The 19,499-nt window shown below is 49.4% G+C and overlaps 1 protein-coding gene across 1 annotated transcript; it reads left to right on the top strand.

Annotated features, from left to right (window-relative positions):
- Positions 1 to 3,086: 3,086 nt before the first annotated feature.
- Positions 3,087 to 11,203, top strand: LOC134379701 (serine protease 40-like). Its single transcript, XM_063098809.1, has 4 exons — positions 3,087 to 3,378; positions 6,229 to 6,468; positions 8,034 to 8,206; positions 10,889 to 11,203. Exons 1-4 carry the CDS (start codon positions 3,087 to 3,089, stop codon positions 11,201 to 11,203), a joined length of 1,020 nt encoding a protein of 339 aa, XP_062954879.1.
- Positions 11,204 to 19,499: the final 8,296 nt, after the last annotated feature.

The raw sequence follows: 19,499 nt of genomic DNA, 5'->3' as shown, positions 1-19,499 counted from the left end.
TTTCCCAGTGAAACTCTTGCAAAATTGCCCTTGCTTGATGAAAGGAATGAGCAGGAGCATTGTCATGGTAGAGAAGGACTCTAGTGAAACTTTCCCAGGTGTTTTTCTGCTAAAACATTAGCTAACTTTCTCAAAACACACTCATAATAAGCAGATGTTACCATTCTTTGGCCCTCCAGAAAGTTGATAAGCAAAATGCCTTGGGCATCCCAAAAAACTGTTGCCATAACTTTACTCCTGACTGGTCTGCTTTTGCTTTCACTGAACCACTTCCATCTCTTGGTAGCCATGGTTTTGATTGTCATTTGTCTTCAGGATTGTACTGGTAAAGCCACATTTCATCTCCTGTTACAATTCTTGGAAGAAATGCTTCAGGATCTTGATCCCTTAAAATTTCCATTGAAACCTCTGCTCTTGTTTGCAGCTGATCTGGGTGCAACAGCTTTGGCACCCACTGAACAGGAAGTTTGCTGAACTGTAATTTTCCAGTCAGAATTATGTAAGCTGAACCAGTCAGATGTCTATGGTATTGGCTATTGTTTATGCTGCTAATCGTCAGTCCTCTTCAATTAGGACATGGACAAGATTTATTTTTTCCCGATAAATTGCTGTGGATGGTCTGCTGCTGCAGGCTTTATCTTCAACATTGTCTCATCCCTTCTTAAAACGAGTTATCTGTTTGTAAACTGCTGACTTCCTTGAGGCATTGTCCCTGTAAACTTTCTATAAAGCAGCAATGATTTCACCATTCTCTCACCCAAGCTTCACTATAAATTTGATGTTTGTTCTTGCTTCAATTTTAGCAGAATTCATGTTTCTCTTATAGGGGTTCTTTTCAAACTGATGTTTTATCCTTCTTAGTGCCTCAAAAGAGATCCTGTTCAGACATGTATAACAAGTTAGTACAAGTTTATATTGGTGCCAAAAAAATTTGCAATCTACGACAAATTTTTCATAATTTGCATTTTCCACGAACTTTAAGACCCCTCATAGATTCTTCCCCAGCGCCTCCAGTAAGCATGCAGTCAGCTGACACCTTGAGCTTGAGACCCTGAACAGAGAACCAAGTTGAGCCTGTGTAATAATAATTTTGTATTGTTTTAAGCCACTAGGTTTGTGGTAATTTGTTACACAACAATAGAAAATTATTATAAATTTTGGTTCCAACGGCCGGCCCGTGGCTCACTTGGGAGAGTGTGGTGCTGACAACACCAAGGCAAGAGTTAAGATCCCCTTACCAGTCATCTTTAAAAAAAAAAAAAAGAAATTTTGGTTCCAGGAATGAGGTGCTGCCATAACAAATACCTAAAAATGTATCAGTGGCTTTGAAACTGGGTGGAAGTTGGAAGAATTTTGACAAACATCATAAAAAAACTTACATCATCTTAAGGAAAGCCTAAATTTCCTTGGACAAGACTGTGAGTAGAAGTCCGGACTTCAAGGATGCTATTAATGAGTGCTCAGAAGAAAGTGTGGAACACATTATTAAAAATGGAAGAGAGTAGGTCCTAATGATGCCATGGCAAAAACTGTGTACTGCAGCTATGTGTAAAGCAAGCTGCCATGCATATTGCATATATGCCTGAGGAGGTTTCTAAGCAAAGCTTTGAGTGCTACCTAGTTTTTCTTGCTGCTTATAGCAAAATGTGAGAGGAGAGAGGTAAGTTAAGAAGAAAACTGTTAAACAGAAAGGAAATAGGAATGATGATTTTGAAAATCTCAGCCTCTCCAGATGTCAAAAGATGCTGAAAGTCAGAGATGGCTGCTGAAACCATGGCATAGGGAAAAGGCTGAGTGTGAGACTGTACAATTTCTACTAAGAAAGACCCCAGAAAGACCAAGCGGTGAGAACAGTTGGTAAAATGAAAGGCCCTTTCAAGAGAGCACACATTCCTCATGGGTCTTCTCAATCACAACAGAGGTCCTCTAGGACACTTAAGGGCATGGTCCTCTATCATCTCAGCAGGAGGCTCAGAAAGAGAAGGGATTATCTCAAAACTGTGGATATGGCTTTGTCTAACAAAGTGAAACCTGGTGAAACCCACACAAGGATCACAGGTTCTTCAGATGTTTATGTCGAGCAGAAACATTCTCAGCTTGTACTTACAGAGACAGAGAAAGTACAAAAGCAAAGTGGGTCCCCCAAATTCTACTTGCAGGAAGCAAGCTGATGGAACTACTGAGATGAAAACATGTGCTACTTTCCATAAAAAGAAAGGATAGCCAAGACTCCAAAGTGCAGAGCTGAGAGTCAGAGAGTTTCCCCTGCCAGGCCTTGAAACCTAATGGAGTTTGCCCAGTAGGATATAAAAACTGTTATGAACCAGTATCTCCTTTTTACTTTCCATTCCTCCATCCCTCTTCTGAACAGAAATGTCTATAACTGTTATCCTATGCCTGTCACACCACTGTACACACACTGTTGGGGGACGAAGTTTCTTTAGTTTCATAGGTCCACAGACAGGGAAAAATTGTGCTCGGGAGCTGTATTTAATGGATTACAGCGAAGAACCTTATCCATACCAGATTTACAGGATTTAGATGATGTGATTGTGAACTTAGAGCTGATAAGATAATGAAATCTAGATTTAGATGATGAGATTTTGAATTTTGAGTCGATACTGTAATGGGATGGGACTCTTGGGAACCTTGGGATGTGATGAATGTAACGTGCATTTGGAAGGGACGTGAGTCATTGGAGGCCAGAGGCTGGACTGTGGCAGGCTGCATTCTAGGAAGACCCCAATGACCCTCTTGTTGAGTGTGGGAGGAACTTGCCAGTATGATGGGATAATCCTCCCATGGATATGTCATGCTGTGTGGCACACAGGAGCTTAAGAAAGAGATATTATATTATCCTTGGTGGGCCCAACCTAATCACATGAGCTGGCGGGGTTATAGATGGATGGACTGAATCTGAAAAGCAAGTTGGAAATATTTGATGACATCATTTAAGCACCCACGCTCTGACCTTTACTGTATACTCCCCAGCTTTATGCCATAGCTGCCCTAATGTCTCCCCCATCAAACTGGGGTCCCCAGAGGAAGGGGCCCTGCCTCCGCCAGCAGCCTGCGGGCTCCCAGTGATGACCGCCACCTGCGGACTTGGGGCTCTGGGCGCACGTGTCTCGACGCCTTCCCCTAGTCCTGCGCCGGCCACGGGCACAGCCCGGTCCCAGAGGAAGGCGGTTTCTCAGCGGCCTCGGATGGCCGCGCGCCGCGCCGTCCGCTCCGCCCAGGACGTGGCCAGCCCGATGGGGGGCCCCAAGGACGGGCGCTCAGACCGAGGCTGGCGGGCGACCTGGGTGCTGGGCGCCGCCCTGCTCTGCCTGCACCTCCTGCCACTGCGCGCCCAGGCCCCTCCTCCGCTGTCATCTGGTGAGTGGTCGGGGCAGGGGTGGCCGTGGGGAGAGGGGGAGGTGAGCCAACGTCACCCGCCTCTCTCGTGCCCCTCCCCCTCCACCCGACCCCTGACATCTGCCAGGAGGACCTCGGCCAGGCCAGGACCTGCTCTGGGGACCTGGGAGGTAGGCAGCTGGGAGGCCCAGCCTTCGGACCGAGGGGAGGACCTGAGCGCCCCCTCTCTTCTGCTGGCTCTTTCCGGTTGGATCTCAAGCCTCCTCAGTCCCAGGGCCGAGGTCCTGCACAGGCCCCTCAGGTCGGGTCCCACACGCCCTCTTCATTTGAAGGAAAGTGCTGCTTCAGACTGGCCAATTGTCGGGCAGTGTCTTCCCTTCGGCCTCAGTGTGAGAACGGTGGGCTGAGCAGGAGGGCACAATCCCTTCAGCCCCGAGGCCCTGAGCAGTGACATCCCTTCTGCAAGCCTTCAGGGTCTAGATCTTCAAACAGGGCTGTGCTCCTTACATGAAATAAGGTCTGGGAAGAGCCCAGCGCCCACCTTCCAGCCTGGACCTCTGCCCCATGGTGCCATCTCTCCTGAAAGGCAGCCCTGATCTAATGTGCCTCCCCTTCCGCCATCCAGGTGGTGTCTTGTCACTTCATCCTGGGCCTTGCCTATTTCCCACCTGTGAATTGAGAGGAGAGGTCATGGTGGCCCCTGCCTCTTGCTGATGGTGACATTTTGGGGCACCGAGGGCTGGCATCCTTAATGCAGATACCTCATGGCTGGATTATCTTCCACAGTATGTGGAAAGAACTCAATCACAAAGGAAGAACTCCAGGGAGCAAGACCCGTGGTCCCAGATATACCTGGTGTGCGGATCCTCGCTGGCAATAAGGCAGCGCCAGGACGGTGGCCATGGCAGGCTGCTTTGCTCATGAATGGCAGACTCATCTGCGGAGCTGCACTCATCGACAGCAACTGGGCAGCCTCTGCGGCCCACTGCTTCCAAAGGTGTGTCTTCCTTCCTGGGAGCCCCCAGCTGCTGGGAAGGAAGGGAAGGGACGCCTACAGGAGGGAAGCCTGAGGCGGTCAGTAGAGAAGGGGTGACAGTCGCCCCAGCCTCTTTGTCTAGGCTTTGTTCTGGGATAGTTTGCTGCCTGCAGGTGTCCCGGTGTGAGCTCTTGCCCCTGCTTTGACCCAGGAGTCCCCTCCACTTGGAATACCATCCCTGCTCATCACCCAGCTGATCTCCTGACCATCTGTGACACATCTCCCAGGCCTCGTACCCATTTCTCACTCTGGGGATGCCCCATTCCCACCACAACTCCCTACTTTGGTAAACCTACCAAGGTGGTGTGATTGTCTCAGCTACGTGCATATTACTTTTAAATAGCTAAATTAATATTCACTCTAGCTGTGATTATCAGTAAATACTGTAAACAGATTTTAGTTCCAAAGTGACAGCTTCCAGTCCACTCTTTATCTTCCATAAGTTTTAGGAAACAAAACCCTGTCCCTACTCAGGGTGAACTTTGGTTTCTGTGTCTTGCCCAGTTCCAGACCATCCCATGAGATCTTGGCGGGTCTCAGTTTCCTCCTGTGTAAATGGTAGTGAGTGTGTAGTGTCCCTGGCCATACACTTGGCACAGGCTTCAGGTATTAAGTCAGAGTGACAGTCCCAGGGCCCCGTTTCCCAGGGCCAGCGGAGTGATGGTCAGGGCCTGTGTAGACAGGCTTCTGCCCCCTCTAGCTCTCCACAGGCCATCCAGGGCACACCTGCTGAGGCTCCTCTGCATGCTAGCCATCCACACACTCTGGCACATTCCTCTCTGGAGGTGTCCTGAGACTCTGTGTCTAACTAGCACCAGTGTCCTTTTGTTACTTCCATAGAATTATGGGTCTACAAAGACACTACTGTCCCCCCAGGCCAGAGCTAGGGATGAAGCAAATGGCCTCTGTCCTGGGAGATGTGAGGCAGATCGGGTCCCTCCTCAGGTGTATCCCGGCTCATGGTGCCAGAGGGAGTGGAGAGGACACCTTGCTCCAAGCCAGGAAGCCAGAGCTGTGGGCGTAGCTGTCCTTGAGTCTTCACTTGGGTTTCCCTCATTTCTTCAGCCCCCATCAGTGCAGGCCCCATGTGAGGCCTTCTGTGGGGCCCACCTCGAAGCTTCTCGTCCTATCAGGAACTACCTCGGTAGACTCTGGGGGCATGTCAGGGGAGACGCCATGGGTCCAACCAGAGCAGGGGCTTGGAGGTGGAGGGGCCTTGGGGGAGAAGGATTCGGGTGTGTGGAGTGTGAGTAGGGACAGCAGAGGCAGGACATGTGGGCTGGAAAGTCACTCATGTTCTGGAAACAAGGAGAAGTTCCATTCCATGTACTCCCCCATTTGCTCCACAAATAGTCGAGTGCCTGTCACCAGGTGGGGGTCCAGCCTCTGGAGAAGACAGTGTGTGAGGCCTGGGGAGGAGGAGCCTGGATCGTGCTGGACTGGGAAATGGGGTCTTTGAGAATCACTCCAGGCCATGGGGCCTTGCGAGGGGTCTGCTCAGAGCTGAGAATGAGCTAAGTGTCTTATCTAAAATGAAGGGGTGCAGTTTGATGTGCCCCCAGCATTTCTGTCCAGCACTAACATTCTCTGCTCCTTTGATTCTAGGGCATACTGGGAAAGCCATCAGAAACCTTCAAAGGATAAATATCCTAAGGCTGTAGGTAGCCATCAAACCCATCTCAAGAGAAGGACTATTCAATATTAGGAAAGGAGGATGAGAGAAACCCTGGAATGATAGGGGCAGGGGGTCTAGTTGCCTACAGTGCCGGCCCAGCATTCAGAGGATCCTGCCCCCAACAGGTCCTCTCACCCATCTGACTTCCGGATCCTGCTAGGGTACAACCAGCTGAGCAATCCCTCTGAGTACAGCCGGCAGATGACAGTGAACAAGATCATCGTCCACCCAGAATACAACCAGCGTCACAACATGGGGAGTGACATCACCCTGCTACAAATGCACCTGCCTGTGGAATTCAATGCCCATATCCGCCCTGCATGCATCCCAGAGCCCACCATCTCGCTGCCCACTAAACTCAACTGCTGGATAAGCGGCTGGGGAATGCTCACGGAGCAAAGTGAGTGCAGGGCAGGACAGGCAAAGAGACGAGGAGGTGGTAGACCATGGTGGGGACCTTCCAGTCCTTATACAGCTTCAAGGTTCCCTCCATCTGTGGTTCAAAAAGTCTCACATCTCTAAATTTAGGAGTCAGGGACTTGGGTTCATTGACTCTGAGCCATTCAGTATTCCATGGTTCTGAACACTGTTGGTCCCACCCTGATTCCAAGGTCCTACCTGTGTTGACTACCTCCAGAGCCTCACCAAACACCACTTGAGCTTCCAGGGCATGGAAGGTGCTGGGCATCAGGGAGGAAATAAGGGCAGTCCTGCCCTCTGGCCTGGGACAAGTAGGGGAGCTCAAGAACTCTTACCTCTGAACCTCACTGCTTATCCCTCAAGTAAGACTTGACCGTTCTCTCAGCTTGCTGGGTTTTTGCACATTTTTGATTGAGAGAGGAGAAATGTTGGGCAAAGATTTTTGCACAAGGGTGAATGCTTTTGATTGAGGAAAATATAATTGTGAGTGAGAAAATGTAGAATATAAATTGGGCATGATTTGTAGGGTCATGATCTGGCAGAGTATCTCAGTGGAGGCACTTGGGGCAGGACTTTCCTTGATGTGCAGGCCAGCATCCCTGCTCCTGGTCGCTAACTGTCAGTCACACTGACCTAGTCCTTAGAGCAGCCGACTCTCCAACATTTCCAAAGACACCCTCCTGAGATGGACTTTCATTCTCTAAGAACCACAACCAGGGCAAGATGGATTTTCCAAGATGGGTTGGAGGGTAGAAGTTTAGAGCAGCAAGGGACGTCAAGGGCTGGAACAGCCACCAGGGCAGACAGCAGCTGAGGACAGGAGAGACCTGGTCCTCAGTCGTCCTTCTCACTCCATGCCCTCTGCTGACTTTGGCTGCTGGGCGTGGACACAGGCCTGGTTTCTGCCACACACTGGCAGCCCCTGACAACACATGAGGGCCATTCATGGCAAGCACTGCACAGGAGTGAGCTGTTATCCCAACACCACACCAAGGCCAGATCTGTGAGTGACATCTGGAAACAGAATCCGAGTATCCACAGGCCAGGTGCTCCTTGAGGCAGGGCCATGTCCTATTTGTCATACTGGCCAAGTCCACCTGGCACTCGTTAGGAATGACATTGCTCCACCCTGGCCAGGCCAGGGCTCCCACCTCCCTCTCTTCTCCCTCCAGCTGTGTCCGCATAGCAGTCAGAGGGATTGTTTTTGAAACATAAGGAGACCCTTCGGTTGTTTCCCAGTGTGCTTTGAATGAAACCCCAGTGCCACACCCTGGCTAGGAGGCCCTGCTGTGAATGTGCCTCATCTTTTTTACCCTTTGCTTCAGCCCATTTGCTGCCACACTGGTCTCCCTGCTGGTCCTTCCCACCGTGGGCCTTCACCTTTGCTCCCCAGAAGACCTTCCCCTGGTCTTCGTATGTCCTCTGAGAGGCCTCCCTACCACTGCCAGCTAGAATGGTCACCCTCTGTCAACAGGCAGGCCTGGGAGGGAGTGGGCTTCTCTCCAGCGTGTGTCCCCCATCTGAGCCATCTGACTCCTTCCACAGAGTTCCTGCCTGAGCCCTTACAACTGCAAGAGGCAGAGGTCACCCTCGTAACAAACAACTACTGTAAAATGTTCTACCCAACACCCCCAGGCCCCCCCAGGCGTGATGTATATGGCATATATGATGATATGGTGTGTGCTGGTGACCTCTTCACGGGGAAGTCCATCTGCCGAGTAAGTGGGACCGACTGTCTCTCCAGCCGGAACTCAGCTGCCTCTCTCCTCCTGTGCCATCTGTGTCCTCCTCCTCTGTATCTTCTCTGGACCCTGCCCCCACTCAGATTCCTCTTCACAAGCCTACCCCAACCTGAGGTGTCAAAGCCAGAAGGACAGAAGCCCCTAAAGAGCCCCAGTCCGTCCCATCCATTTCCTTTTAATTAAAAAAAGCATTGTTGAAGCAGAGCTTACACAGAAAGGGCATAATTTACAAGTGTACCATTTGATGAATTTTTAGAGACTGGCACATTCATATATTTAGCACCCAAAGAGTCCTACTCATGCTTCCTGCCTGTCCCCAGCTCTCCTGGAATAGCCCTATATCTGGCTTCTAAAGCACCATGGCTTCATGTCGGTGCTTTATCTGAATGAAATCATACAGGATGTAAACTTTTGCCTGGTCTCTTTCAGTCAATATTATCTTTGTGAGATTTATTAATGTACCGTATAGTTTGTATTGTTCATTCTTATTGCTGTATTCCACTATGGGGATACACTACAATTTTAGTTATCCATTCTCTGTTGGTGGCATTTGGGCAGTTACCATTTTAGATTGTTGCTAATAGCATTGCTGTGAATATCCTGGTGCATGTGTTTTAGTGCATATATGTTCATATTTTGGTTGGGGGTCACTCTGCCAGTGGAATTGCTGTGCTGCAAGATACTCATATGTTCACCTCATATAGATACTCTGAGGAGCTCTTCAACCTGGTTGTACCAATTTGAACTCCTGCCAGCAGTGGGCGAGAGTTCAGGTTGCTCCATGTTGCCACTAGGACTTTGATTGTCTGCCATTTTAGTTTTAATCATTGCATGTGATTTTAAATTTGCATTTCTCTGGTTACTACAGAAGATAAGCACTTTTACACGTTTATTGCCTTTTTCGTAAAGTATCTATGCAAGTTTTTTTTGCCAACTATGCAGTTGTCTTTCATCTTGTATCATAGGAGCTCTTTATATACTGCAGATATACACCCATTATTGAATATGTGTATGTATTATGAATGTTTTCTTCCACTCTGTGTAATCTTTCTATATCATGGTGGGGAAACTGAGGCTGAGGCAAGAGAGCACTGCCATAGTAAAGTGTGGAGAGGCCCTGCTATCCTCAGGAGAAGCTTTCCCCCTACTCCACAGTGTCCTCCGACAGCCTCCTCTCCCTCTCTTGCTTCCACAGCTCAGAAACATACTGCCACGAGTCCCAACATGAAATGCCCTACATGTACCCTCCCTGCTCCCTACAACCTACCCCCCAGCCAAACTGATTCTTGGCCCCCTCCCTAGCAGGGCTCACCGCAGGGGTGTGTGCACATGCTCTCTCTTGCTTTCTCAGTTCCTGTTCTGCCTCAGCCCACTCCATCAGGCTCCTGTGCAGCATCCTCGTCAGATGCCGCAGTGGCCCCTCCTGTGTTTCCTGCTCTTTTCCTTGGCTGTGCCTCCTCCTCCTCCTGACACCAAGGGCCCACCACTTGCTGTTTAACCTGCTTTTCTTGCCTTGCTCCATTTTTTTTTAGATGGAGAGAAAAGGTCTGATATGGCGAATTCCGTATGCTGACCGTTCCCTGCAGTCCTTTGCCACCCCTTTCCTTACAGTCATGTCCTGGCCCCTTGTCCTGCCCCAACAGCTCAAGAACCATTTTTTCAACATCTGCACTGGGTTCCATTGCTTCCGTAATGAGTGTCCGCCACAGTCAGGCCTTGCTTCTCCCTCCAGTCTCAGCTCAGAGATCTCCGATGGCCCAGTGAGAGCAGCCGTTCCCGGACCCTTCCTACACTCTGCATGCCCCATTCCACAGGTCATATCGGCAGATGTGTATTTGCATGGACATGTTACCTCCATGTCCCTTGGGGCACTGACTGCACACAGAAAATGCTTGGTCATGTTTATGCAGCAGAGGGCTCGAAGGTGCTGTGTCCCCTTGGGCTCCGCTTTTTGGCCAGTAAGAAGGGGGCATTCCATTCATGATGGCAGGGACCTTCCCCCCTCAGAGCCCTGCCACATGTGCAGTCCCCAGCACTTTCTGGGAGCCCCCGGCACTCTTCTGTGATTCTAGCTGCCCCCATCCCCTCCTACTGGACATGGGCACCCCTCTTTTCACCTCAGCACATCCAACAGCTTGGCATTTTCTAAAGAAGCTTAACCAAGGAATTGAGTAAACACTAGAGACCTTAATAAGTCAAAAACAAAGGTGCGGGGGGGATACAGTCCTGGACTGAGGATTTGGGCAAAGGCCACAAGCCAGGCCTCTAGCCACCCTGCAGGACCTCAGGCAATGCCATCTCCCACAAGAAGGGGCTGGGAGGGCAGAGGGCAGATATCTGTCTTCTGGAGTCCCCGTGTGTATTCTCAGAGGTCTGTGGCTGCTAGAATTTAGGGCTGCCCATGGTCCCCTCAGGAGCTTTGTGAAAAGGTGCCCAGGGCCCCAACCTCAAGATTTTGATCCAGAGGGTCCCTGCTTTGTCTGGACTTTTTAAATATCCAGGTGATTCTTATGAGAACCACTCACTTAGCAGAGTCAGCTGGTGCCCACCTTGCTTCCCACACTCCATCCTGGGGAAAGAGAGGCCCCCTCCCATCCCCTGAGCAATGTGCATCCCTCCCTGTCTCACCCCCACCACCCATGTCTTCTATTTCCTCAGGGAGATTCTGGGGGTCCCCTCGTCTGCCCGCTGAATGGCACCTGGTTCCTGATTGGGGTGTCCAGCTTCAGCATGGAGTGCAACAGATATGTCAGCCTCAGCGTCTTCACCAGGATCTCCTACTTTGCCAACTGGATCGATGAGAGGAAGAAGGCCACGCCCACTGCCGATCCTTCCTTGGCGCCCCCTCAGGAGGCTCCCTCTGCTGTGAACAGCATGGCCTCTCTGGGCACAGTGCACAAGCCTGGGATCTGCGCGGCTCTGGTGTCTTCTCATGTCTTCCTGCTGCTGCTCATCATCCTCAGGAGGCTGTGACAGACCCTTGCCAGCCTTCCACCATGAGCTGCTTGTGAGGGGGTGGCCTCCGTGTTCCCATCTCTGGGCTCTCCTGTTCATCTGAGGCCACCCCTGCCCCAGGCCCTACGAAATAAAAACAACTGAAGGAGCTTCTTGATTTTGTTTCCACCCCATCAGAGCCATCTCCCAGGCCCCACTATGCTTCAAGCTCCTCAGTCCAGGAAGGTCTCTCTCCTCCCTGAGCTGAGGGACACCCAGAGAGCCAGGCTGGCCATATGGGATTTAAGTCACTCTTTTTGGGGAGTTGGGTTTCATGTCTGCGCTAATGGGTGTACCATCTTCCAGAAGAACCAGCTGTGGCACAGAGGCCAGGGCTTCACCATGTGGAGGCAGTAGCGTGTCCTTCTGGAGTCAGATGACTTACACTGAGCTGGAAATGAAGAAGGGACTTCTGGGCCCACAGGTCACAGAGGATCTCTTTGAAAGGTTGCAGGTAGACTGCAAAGGGCCAGGACAGGCCGAGGTCTGAGGTCTTGGGTCAGCTCTCAACCTGCTGCTCCTGTAGCCACAGCCCTGCACTCTCCCCAACTCCTGTGGGCTTAATCCTGGCCTGTGGTAGTTAAGGTCTGGCTGACCAAAGACTTGATGGCCTAGCACTGAGCCCATAAGCCAGGATCTGAGCTGTCTCCTGCAGTCCTCTCTGGGTCACCACATCCTAACCATTCAGCACGATTCTCAAAGGGCCTGGCACCACATCCTCCCACTCCCCGACCCAAACTCTTGATAAGGGAGCAGCCCCCAGTCATTGCAGGCCAACTGTGCACCAAGTGCCATCCAGGTGTTCGCTGCAAATTCTTTCTGATCTTGTTGTCACCCAAATAGCCCAGTCCCTCACCAGCAGGTGGGAACAAGTTAAATCTCATGTGCATGATCAGCAGAATCTCATGTGTTAGAAGCCCTGTGCTGCTAACACAGAGGTTTCCTTTTCAACACAGGGCCTGTCCTTCCTTCCCACTGAGGCACCACTGAACAAGACTGGCCTTATGAGCTCAGTGGTGTCTAGAAGTGAGAAGAAAGCATTCCCTCCCCTGTTCGTAAACTCAGTTAGGGGCTCCACAGAGGGGTTGATGGGGCCTGAAGTAGGTTCAACACTTGGTCAGTTCAGACTTGGAGCATTAGCCACCTGCTCTCCCCAGAAGTGCCACTTTCCTTCAACCCACAGTGGCCTCATGCTGGCTGGGCTGGAGTTCCCTCACATGGTTACTTCTGCTTTGACCTTCAACAGGTGTGTTCCTGTGTGGGGATAGGGTTATGTGATTGCCTGCCTGCCTACCTGTAAAGTTCCTCGGGCCTCCTCCAACTCAGTGGATGCAAAGATACACCCAGTGCACTCTGCAGACCTCCAAGATCACAGATCCAGCCAAATTCCTCATTACCGGGAACCAACATCATTGCTCAGTATTACTAGCATGGTTCAGTCTCTTTATATATCTGGGACTCAAAAGCCTGGTATGGTTAAATAACTTGTCTGAGGTCACATAGTAAACAGTGGAACAGGAATTCAAATCCAGATCTCAAGAGAGAGCTTAGAAGCCTTTTTGCTACTAGTGCAGCCATTTCCAGATGCCGCAGGCCCTGTCTGACTTTCCCTCTCAAGCTGCCTTGGAGAGGCTTGGGCTATCCTGTCCCGAGTGTAGCTCATAATACCCTTTGGTCAGTGCCAAGGAAAGATTACAAATACCAAGACCAAGGTCCTGCTCACAGTGCAGGGCCAGTGAGCTTGGGGCTAGGGGACAGGCTGGGAGTGTAACTGGTGTGGGTTTTACCAGACCCATCATGTGGTCTTCCAGATCTCCAAATGGTACACTGGCACAAGCTGCTGGCTCCCTTTTCCAAAATCAACCCTGGACGAACTGTGGAGATGAGAGGAAAATGTGGATTTCAGAAGCTAACCAAAATCAGTGAGGAAATCCTGGAGAAACTGAAGGTTATCTTAAATGGCTGTAGTTGAGGGTGAAGCCGGGGGCAGTAAGAGGATGGGCTTGACAAAGGCCATTCACATGTTCTGCTCTTGTCTCTTGCCTCTCCATGCCTTGTGACAAATGCTGCCAAATCATCCTCAGGTGCCAGTATTGCAGGGTGGCAGTGTCAGCCTGTGTGAGGGCCATACCAGCCACCTGTGGGCATGTGCCCTCTATCTCCCTTCCTGGAACCACACAGGGAAGGATTGTTGCTACCTGGGAAGGTGGTTTCCTTCCACTTTGATTTCTTCCAAGGCTTTCAGGTGAAACCCTGACTATAGGAGCTGCCTGGGGCTTGGCAGAAGGCAGGAGAGGGTAAGAGAGGAGTTTTGGTACCCGGGCCCCTGTGCTCTGGGGTCAGCCATCCTTCTCCTGCAGCTCATCAAAACTTCAGGCTTCCTCAGTGCACATTACCAGACAGGATGATAGAGTAGCTGCTAACCCTGCAGAACAGGCACACGTGCCAGAGTAACTGCCCACCTCAGGAGTATGATTGCCACATAAGAACACAGCAGACTTTACAACATGTCTTACTTGAAATGGAGTCTAGGGAGAGACAGATCAAATATTTTAATAAGCACAATAAATATTCTTTTGGATATAGGGAAATATCATTAGCAATAAGATCAGAGTCCAGGAAACCACAGAGAAGAACCAAGTCAAAATATTACATATGAAAAATAGTGAGTTAAAGAGCACAATAGGTGAGGTGAGTAATGAGATAAATACAGGGGAGAGTGGAATGTAATTATTACTTTGTATGTCCATTGCACAGTATAAACTTTGGAGCTGGTACACTTAAGTTAGGATAATTTGTAGAGCATTTATTTACAAAAGAACTAATTACCAAGCTATGGTTGCATGTGAGGCAACGAGAAGGCCCAGGGCAGGGGCCTGGCGCAAGCAGCAGCAGCAGAGCTTCTCCCACCCCTAGACCCTGAGGGACGAGGGAAGGGAAGCCCCTAGACAGACAGCACCTTCAGAGGAACAGGGACATTCAGTTGAGGATTCAGCCTCCCAGAGAGGAAATAAACACACTGACCACTCTATTCCCTTCCTCACATCTTCAGCTGAGGCTCCTCATTGGCTGAACCCAGTTGCAGCCAGAGGGCACAGGGACCTGTCTGTGGAGCCCACAGCAATGGGCTGGGGAGGGTGAAGTGCACAGCTGGAGGGACAAGTGGAAGAGAGCTGCTGCAGGTGGTCTGCATTATATGGATCAACTCTCCTGCTTAAAAAATTAAAGCTTTCATTAATTGATTATTAAAAGATCTTCATAAAAGCATTGAAAAGGTAGAAAGAGAGCCAGGATCTGCGAGGTCAAATTCTGGAGGAAAATCTACAATCAGAGAGGTCATCAAATATCTGAGCCCCACCGTGGTTTCTGCAGTGAGGGTGTTCTTACAGCTCGCAGCTGGGCTTCCCTGTAGCAGACATCTGTAAATGCAATAAAATTCAAGACCCAGTAGGTGAGCTATATTAGGGTCCTCCAGAGAAACAGAACCAATAGGGTGTGTACATATATAGTGAGAGATTTACTTTCATGAATTGGCTACTGAGATTTTGGACACTGGCAAGTCCAAAACCAGCAGGGAAGGCTGTCAGGCTGGAGACCCAGAGAGAGCCAATGGTGAAGTTCAAGTCCGATTTAGTCATGTTTTTATCTTCTATATTTTATGATGGTTTGATATCTTGGGGAAGGCTTGCTGGCCAGGAAGAGACTGTCTCTCCCAGGGATAGCAAATTCCAAGAGATAATAAACAATTTGGTTGTATACACACGTTTCACATGCAAACCAATCAATCAATCCCGAGCCCATACTCCCAAATACCACCTCTATCTAATGGTTACACACCGAGCCAAGATCTTCCCTATACTAGGTTACCCCAGGCCCAGGTACTGGACAACTAAGGCCACCCTGTAGCCCAGAGCCTGCTGACATTATTCAAACTAGCCAGCTCATTGCTGTGCCTTGACTTTCCCATGGAACCCACAAGGAAGGCTCTGGGCCAGGCTCTGTCATCACTTCTGTCTCTGCCTCCTGACCCAGCCTGGTACTTTCCCATGTGGCCATACCTGGTGTGGCATGTCCCCTCCTCTTTGAAACTGTTGGTAATAAACGTCTTCTTTCAATGTCATTAGCTTCTCTGTGTCATCACTCAGTCACCTCCATAAATTATGATACAGTTGGTACATTTTAAGGCACAGCCAGAAGCTGTCAGACTGGAGACTGGGGAGAGCCAATGGTTCAGTTCAGGTCCAAAGGCCAACTGCTGGAGAATCCCCTCTTGCTCAAGGGATATAGGTCTTTTGTTCTATAAAAGCCTTCAACTTATTGAATGAGGCCCCATATACATTAAGAAGCACAATCTGCTTTATTCAGGTTTCACAAATTTAAATGTTAATCTCACCTGAAAACACCTCACGGAAACATCCACAATAGTGTTTGACCACATATCAAACGCTAACCAAGTTGATACATAACATTAACCATCCCAGAAACACTATGGGAAACACTCCCCACGTGATGTTGGGCCCCTAGAGAGCTCCACTCTCAGGGTAAGAGCATAAGAGGATAAGACATACCCTCTTCCCTCCAACCTAAGGACCTGAGGGAGGCTGCACCGGCACTGAGCAGAAAAGGAGAAGGCAAAGGAATGGGTAGACCTGCACTTGCAGTGTGACTAGCTACGGGTCAGTCAAGCAGCCTCAAGCTGTGAGTGTGGTTTCAGGTGGTCTGTGACCAACTGGGCCCCAGGCTCTTGACAGAGGCAGATGCAAAGCTCCTCTAGAAAGTGGTACATTCATTCTTGGTGTAAGAAAACCCCTATAATAATTTTTCTCAAGAGTACCAACCAGCACACAGTCAAACATCACCAACCACGAAAGAAAACAAAGCTTCCTAAATAAGAACCCGGAAGAAATAAGAGAAAGAAGAAAGAACAAAGACTTCAGACTTCGTAAATGACAAACAATGTACAATACCTATGCTTATTATGGTGTATGTGTTAGCTTGGTCTCAATAACAAATGATCTCAAAAACTGCTGGCTAGCCCCCAGCAGCCACATCCAGCCCAGCGATGACCGAGCTGATGCCAGAGGCCCCTGGGCTCCCCTGCCTGAATGAGGGGGATGCCACAGGCCTCGACCTCCCTGCTCCTGCTTCCTCCTCCTCCCTCCCTATCCCCTCCTCCTCCCCCCCAACTTCTCCTCAACAACATCCTAGGACGTAAAAAATAATAACAATAATAAATTTAAAAATTTTTAAAAAGAACAAAATTCAACCTCCCCTCTTGGCTATCCACCTTGCAGCCCCATCTCACCCCACCCACCCACAATGACGCTGACCTCTCTGTCCCTTGAATTCACCAAGCTCATTCCAGTCTGGTGCCTTTCCCCTGATGTTCCTGCCACCTGGAACTCTTCTCCAGATTTTGACTGGATTTACCTCCTTCTCATGTTGCTTTTTTGTTTTTTGTTTTTCACTCAAAATGTCTGTGTGAATAACAAGGCCATTGGCTCTGAACATTTAAAAATCATCCATAAGTTAGTTTACAAAGCCACTAAGAAATTACCACTAGCACCCATTTTTAATAAAGAAACCAAGAAGTAATATCCTAAAAACAAAACAAAGCAAAGCAAACAAACAAACAACAGAAACTACTGGCCAGGAGTGCAACTTCTAGCACGACTCCACGGACCTGCTTCCCAGAGAAAGCGAAGAAAATTATTATTATTTAAAATTAAAGTTCAAGAAAATTATTATATTTTAAAATTAAAATGGGCATACAGCAAGTCAAGAAGAACTTACTCATGAAAACGTACTGAGTTCAGTAGGAACAGCGAGAGTCTGCCGCGCTTGAACCACGACCTGCTCCTTCCACTCTCCCAGCTCAGCACGACAGAAAGTCCGCTCCAGCGGGGTGCAGCCAGGAGTGCAGGGCCCCGCTCCGAGTCAGAGGGTCACAGCACCCTCTCAGGAGGTCAGCCAGGGGTGGGCACTCTTTCTTCTATTCAGCCCCCACTGTGGGGCTGCGTGGGGTGCACTGAAAATACTGGAGCCCCGACTTCCCTTACCCTGGCCTGTAAAGCAAAGTGTCCCTGCAAGCCAAGGTGACAAACTGAAAAAACATCCCGAGATGCTGATAACGTTATCAGTTTATTTGAGCCAATATATATGTCTGCAGCCCAGGAAAGCCCAACGAAGTTGCCTTCAGAAGTGCTTTCTGAAGGGCCAGCAGAACTTTAGCATTTTAATAATCACAGAAAAGTGAAGAACAAAGGAGAGAGAAGGGGACAGCTCCTTAATCAGCACGTTAGTTTTCCTGCAGGTTACACAGCATTACGTAGGTTAGTGATTGGCTCTCAGTTGCATCCTAGGTATAGATGTATGAGTAAGGGTCACGGGTACATTTTCAGCACTCCAAAGTGACACAACTTCTGTCGGTGTTGGTAAGTCTGGTTTTAGGTTAAAAATAGTCTTGCAGTAGCAGGTCGGGTATGTGAGGTCATGGCTGCCACCCCATTCCAGACCTCCCAAAGCTATGGGAATTGAGCTGACCTTAGAGCAGATCTCTGGTTTATCAAAGGCAACCTGAAAACCTAAGGCCCACCCCCCATAACACCGAGCATCCAGCTCCTAAAGCAGGAGTGACTCTCAGAGAAGTGTGCCTGCCCATGCCCTCAGCTCAGGGAGAAAAGCAGGTCATAGGACACAGAGATCTGAAGCTCTTTCCAAAGGAACTGACTTCATTGGCAACAGAATGTGGAAAAGCTCGAGCTGGAAGAGCACCCTCAAAAACAATGGAGCTTGTGGTACTAAGCAATTAAGAAGAAGCTGGTAGGTTTATTAGAGGTACAAGCTAAATTGCAGGCCAGCTGGTTTACCAGCAAAATCCAGGTAAAGAAAGTTAAGAGGAGCATTCCTGGGGTCAGAACAAATGTCAAACACTGACTCAAAAACTCTCCCTGCAAAGGAGCTTGAGTTGAACTGGATCAGGCCAGCTGCTCCCCTGCACACTCCCACTGCCTGCCATGCCTGCGTTCCGGAACCACCAGGTGAACGTACCCACCTGGGGCATCCCCACTCTCCTCGTGTGCATACACGCCACTACAAAACACGAGTTCAAAGATAAAAATTACTGCATTGCTTGCCTGTGAAGCTGGCCCTGCCCACCTGTCCTACTCGCTGCCTCCCTCAACAGCCTGGGGTAAAAACCCAATCTCATGTTCACCAAACTACACATTGAGAAGGAGTCTGTGCTATATCCCTTCTCCTGACAGCTCTCAGGACTTAGCCTCACTGGGTGACAAACCCCATCTGTCATTGCCCTTCTCCAACGAACAACATCTGATGCCTTGGCCACAAATCCTCTGCTCACATCTCTTCTGCCATATCCTATTTCTCCACAGATAAGCCAAGACTTTGATGTCCTTGGCTGTGCTTCTGCCTACCCTTGGGGCAATCAGGGCCTTATGCCCACCATTTGGAAAGCAAGTACAGGAGAAGCCCATGGCTAAATCCCATGAGCTCACATCAGTGCATAAGTGATTTAGATCAGGGACTATACCAGTGAGCTCTGTGTGGGCCCATAAAGCAGAGGAATGTTCTCACAGTCATCCCTGGGACAGAGGAGGAGGTGGACTAGTAGCCCAGTCTTGGCTCCAGACTCATCTGCCATGTCACCCTCTGTCATCAGGAAGAAGTCACTTTCCTGTAAAATGCTTGTACAAGCCCCCTGCACAGGACTGTGATGGTCAGAGGCCCAGGGGCCTTGTATGATGTGGCTTCTGTCTTATGATACAAGAGATGCCACAGGAGAGTGTTTCAGATGCAGCTGTGAACCTGGTCAATGACATCTTCACTGGCAGTCCACTGGCCAATGACTGAGCAGAAGGACGAGCCCAGGGACAGGAAGCTGGGAGTGTCTTTATGAAACCCTGGATTGTGAGCCCAATCATTTGTAGGAACCAACATTTTTATGTTGTTGAGACACATAATCCTTAGTTTATGTAGTTGTGTATGTTTTCAACATGCTCAGTGATAGAATTCATTGAAAAACGCAATTGATGTGTTTTATGTGTACTTAAATTTTTTAGAAAGTAAAGAAAGTTTAAAAAGCTCATTAGTTATTCCCAAAATAGTGCTTTTACATGTAGCATAGAGAAATACTTAAGGACAATATTTGGGGGCCCTGTGACATACATAAGGCCCCCTCAGAGAGCCTGATGTCTGTGCCTAATACTAGCAAAGCCACTTGCTGATGGACTTCTAGGCCCAGGTAGACATGATT

The sequence above is a fragment of the Cynocephalus volans genome, chromosome 1 (genome assembly GCF_027409185.1).
Source record: "Cynocephalus volans isolate mCynVol1 chromosome 1, mCynVol1.pri, whole genome shotgun sequence".
NCBI lineage: Eukaryota > Metazoa > Chordata > Mammalia > Dermoptera > Cynocephalidae > Cynocephalus > Cynocephalus volans.
Note: the sequence above shows the minus strand (reverse complement) of the source record. Positions and strands in the feature narration are given on the sequence as shown.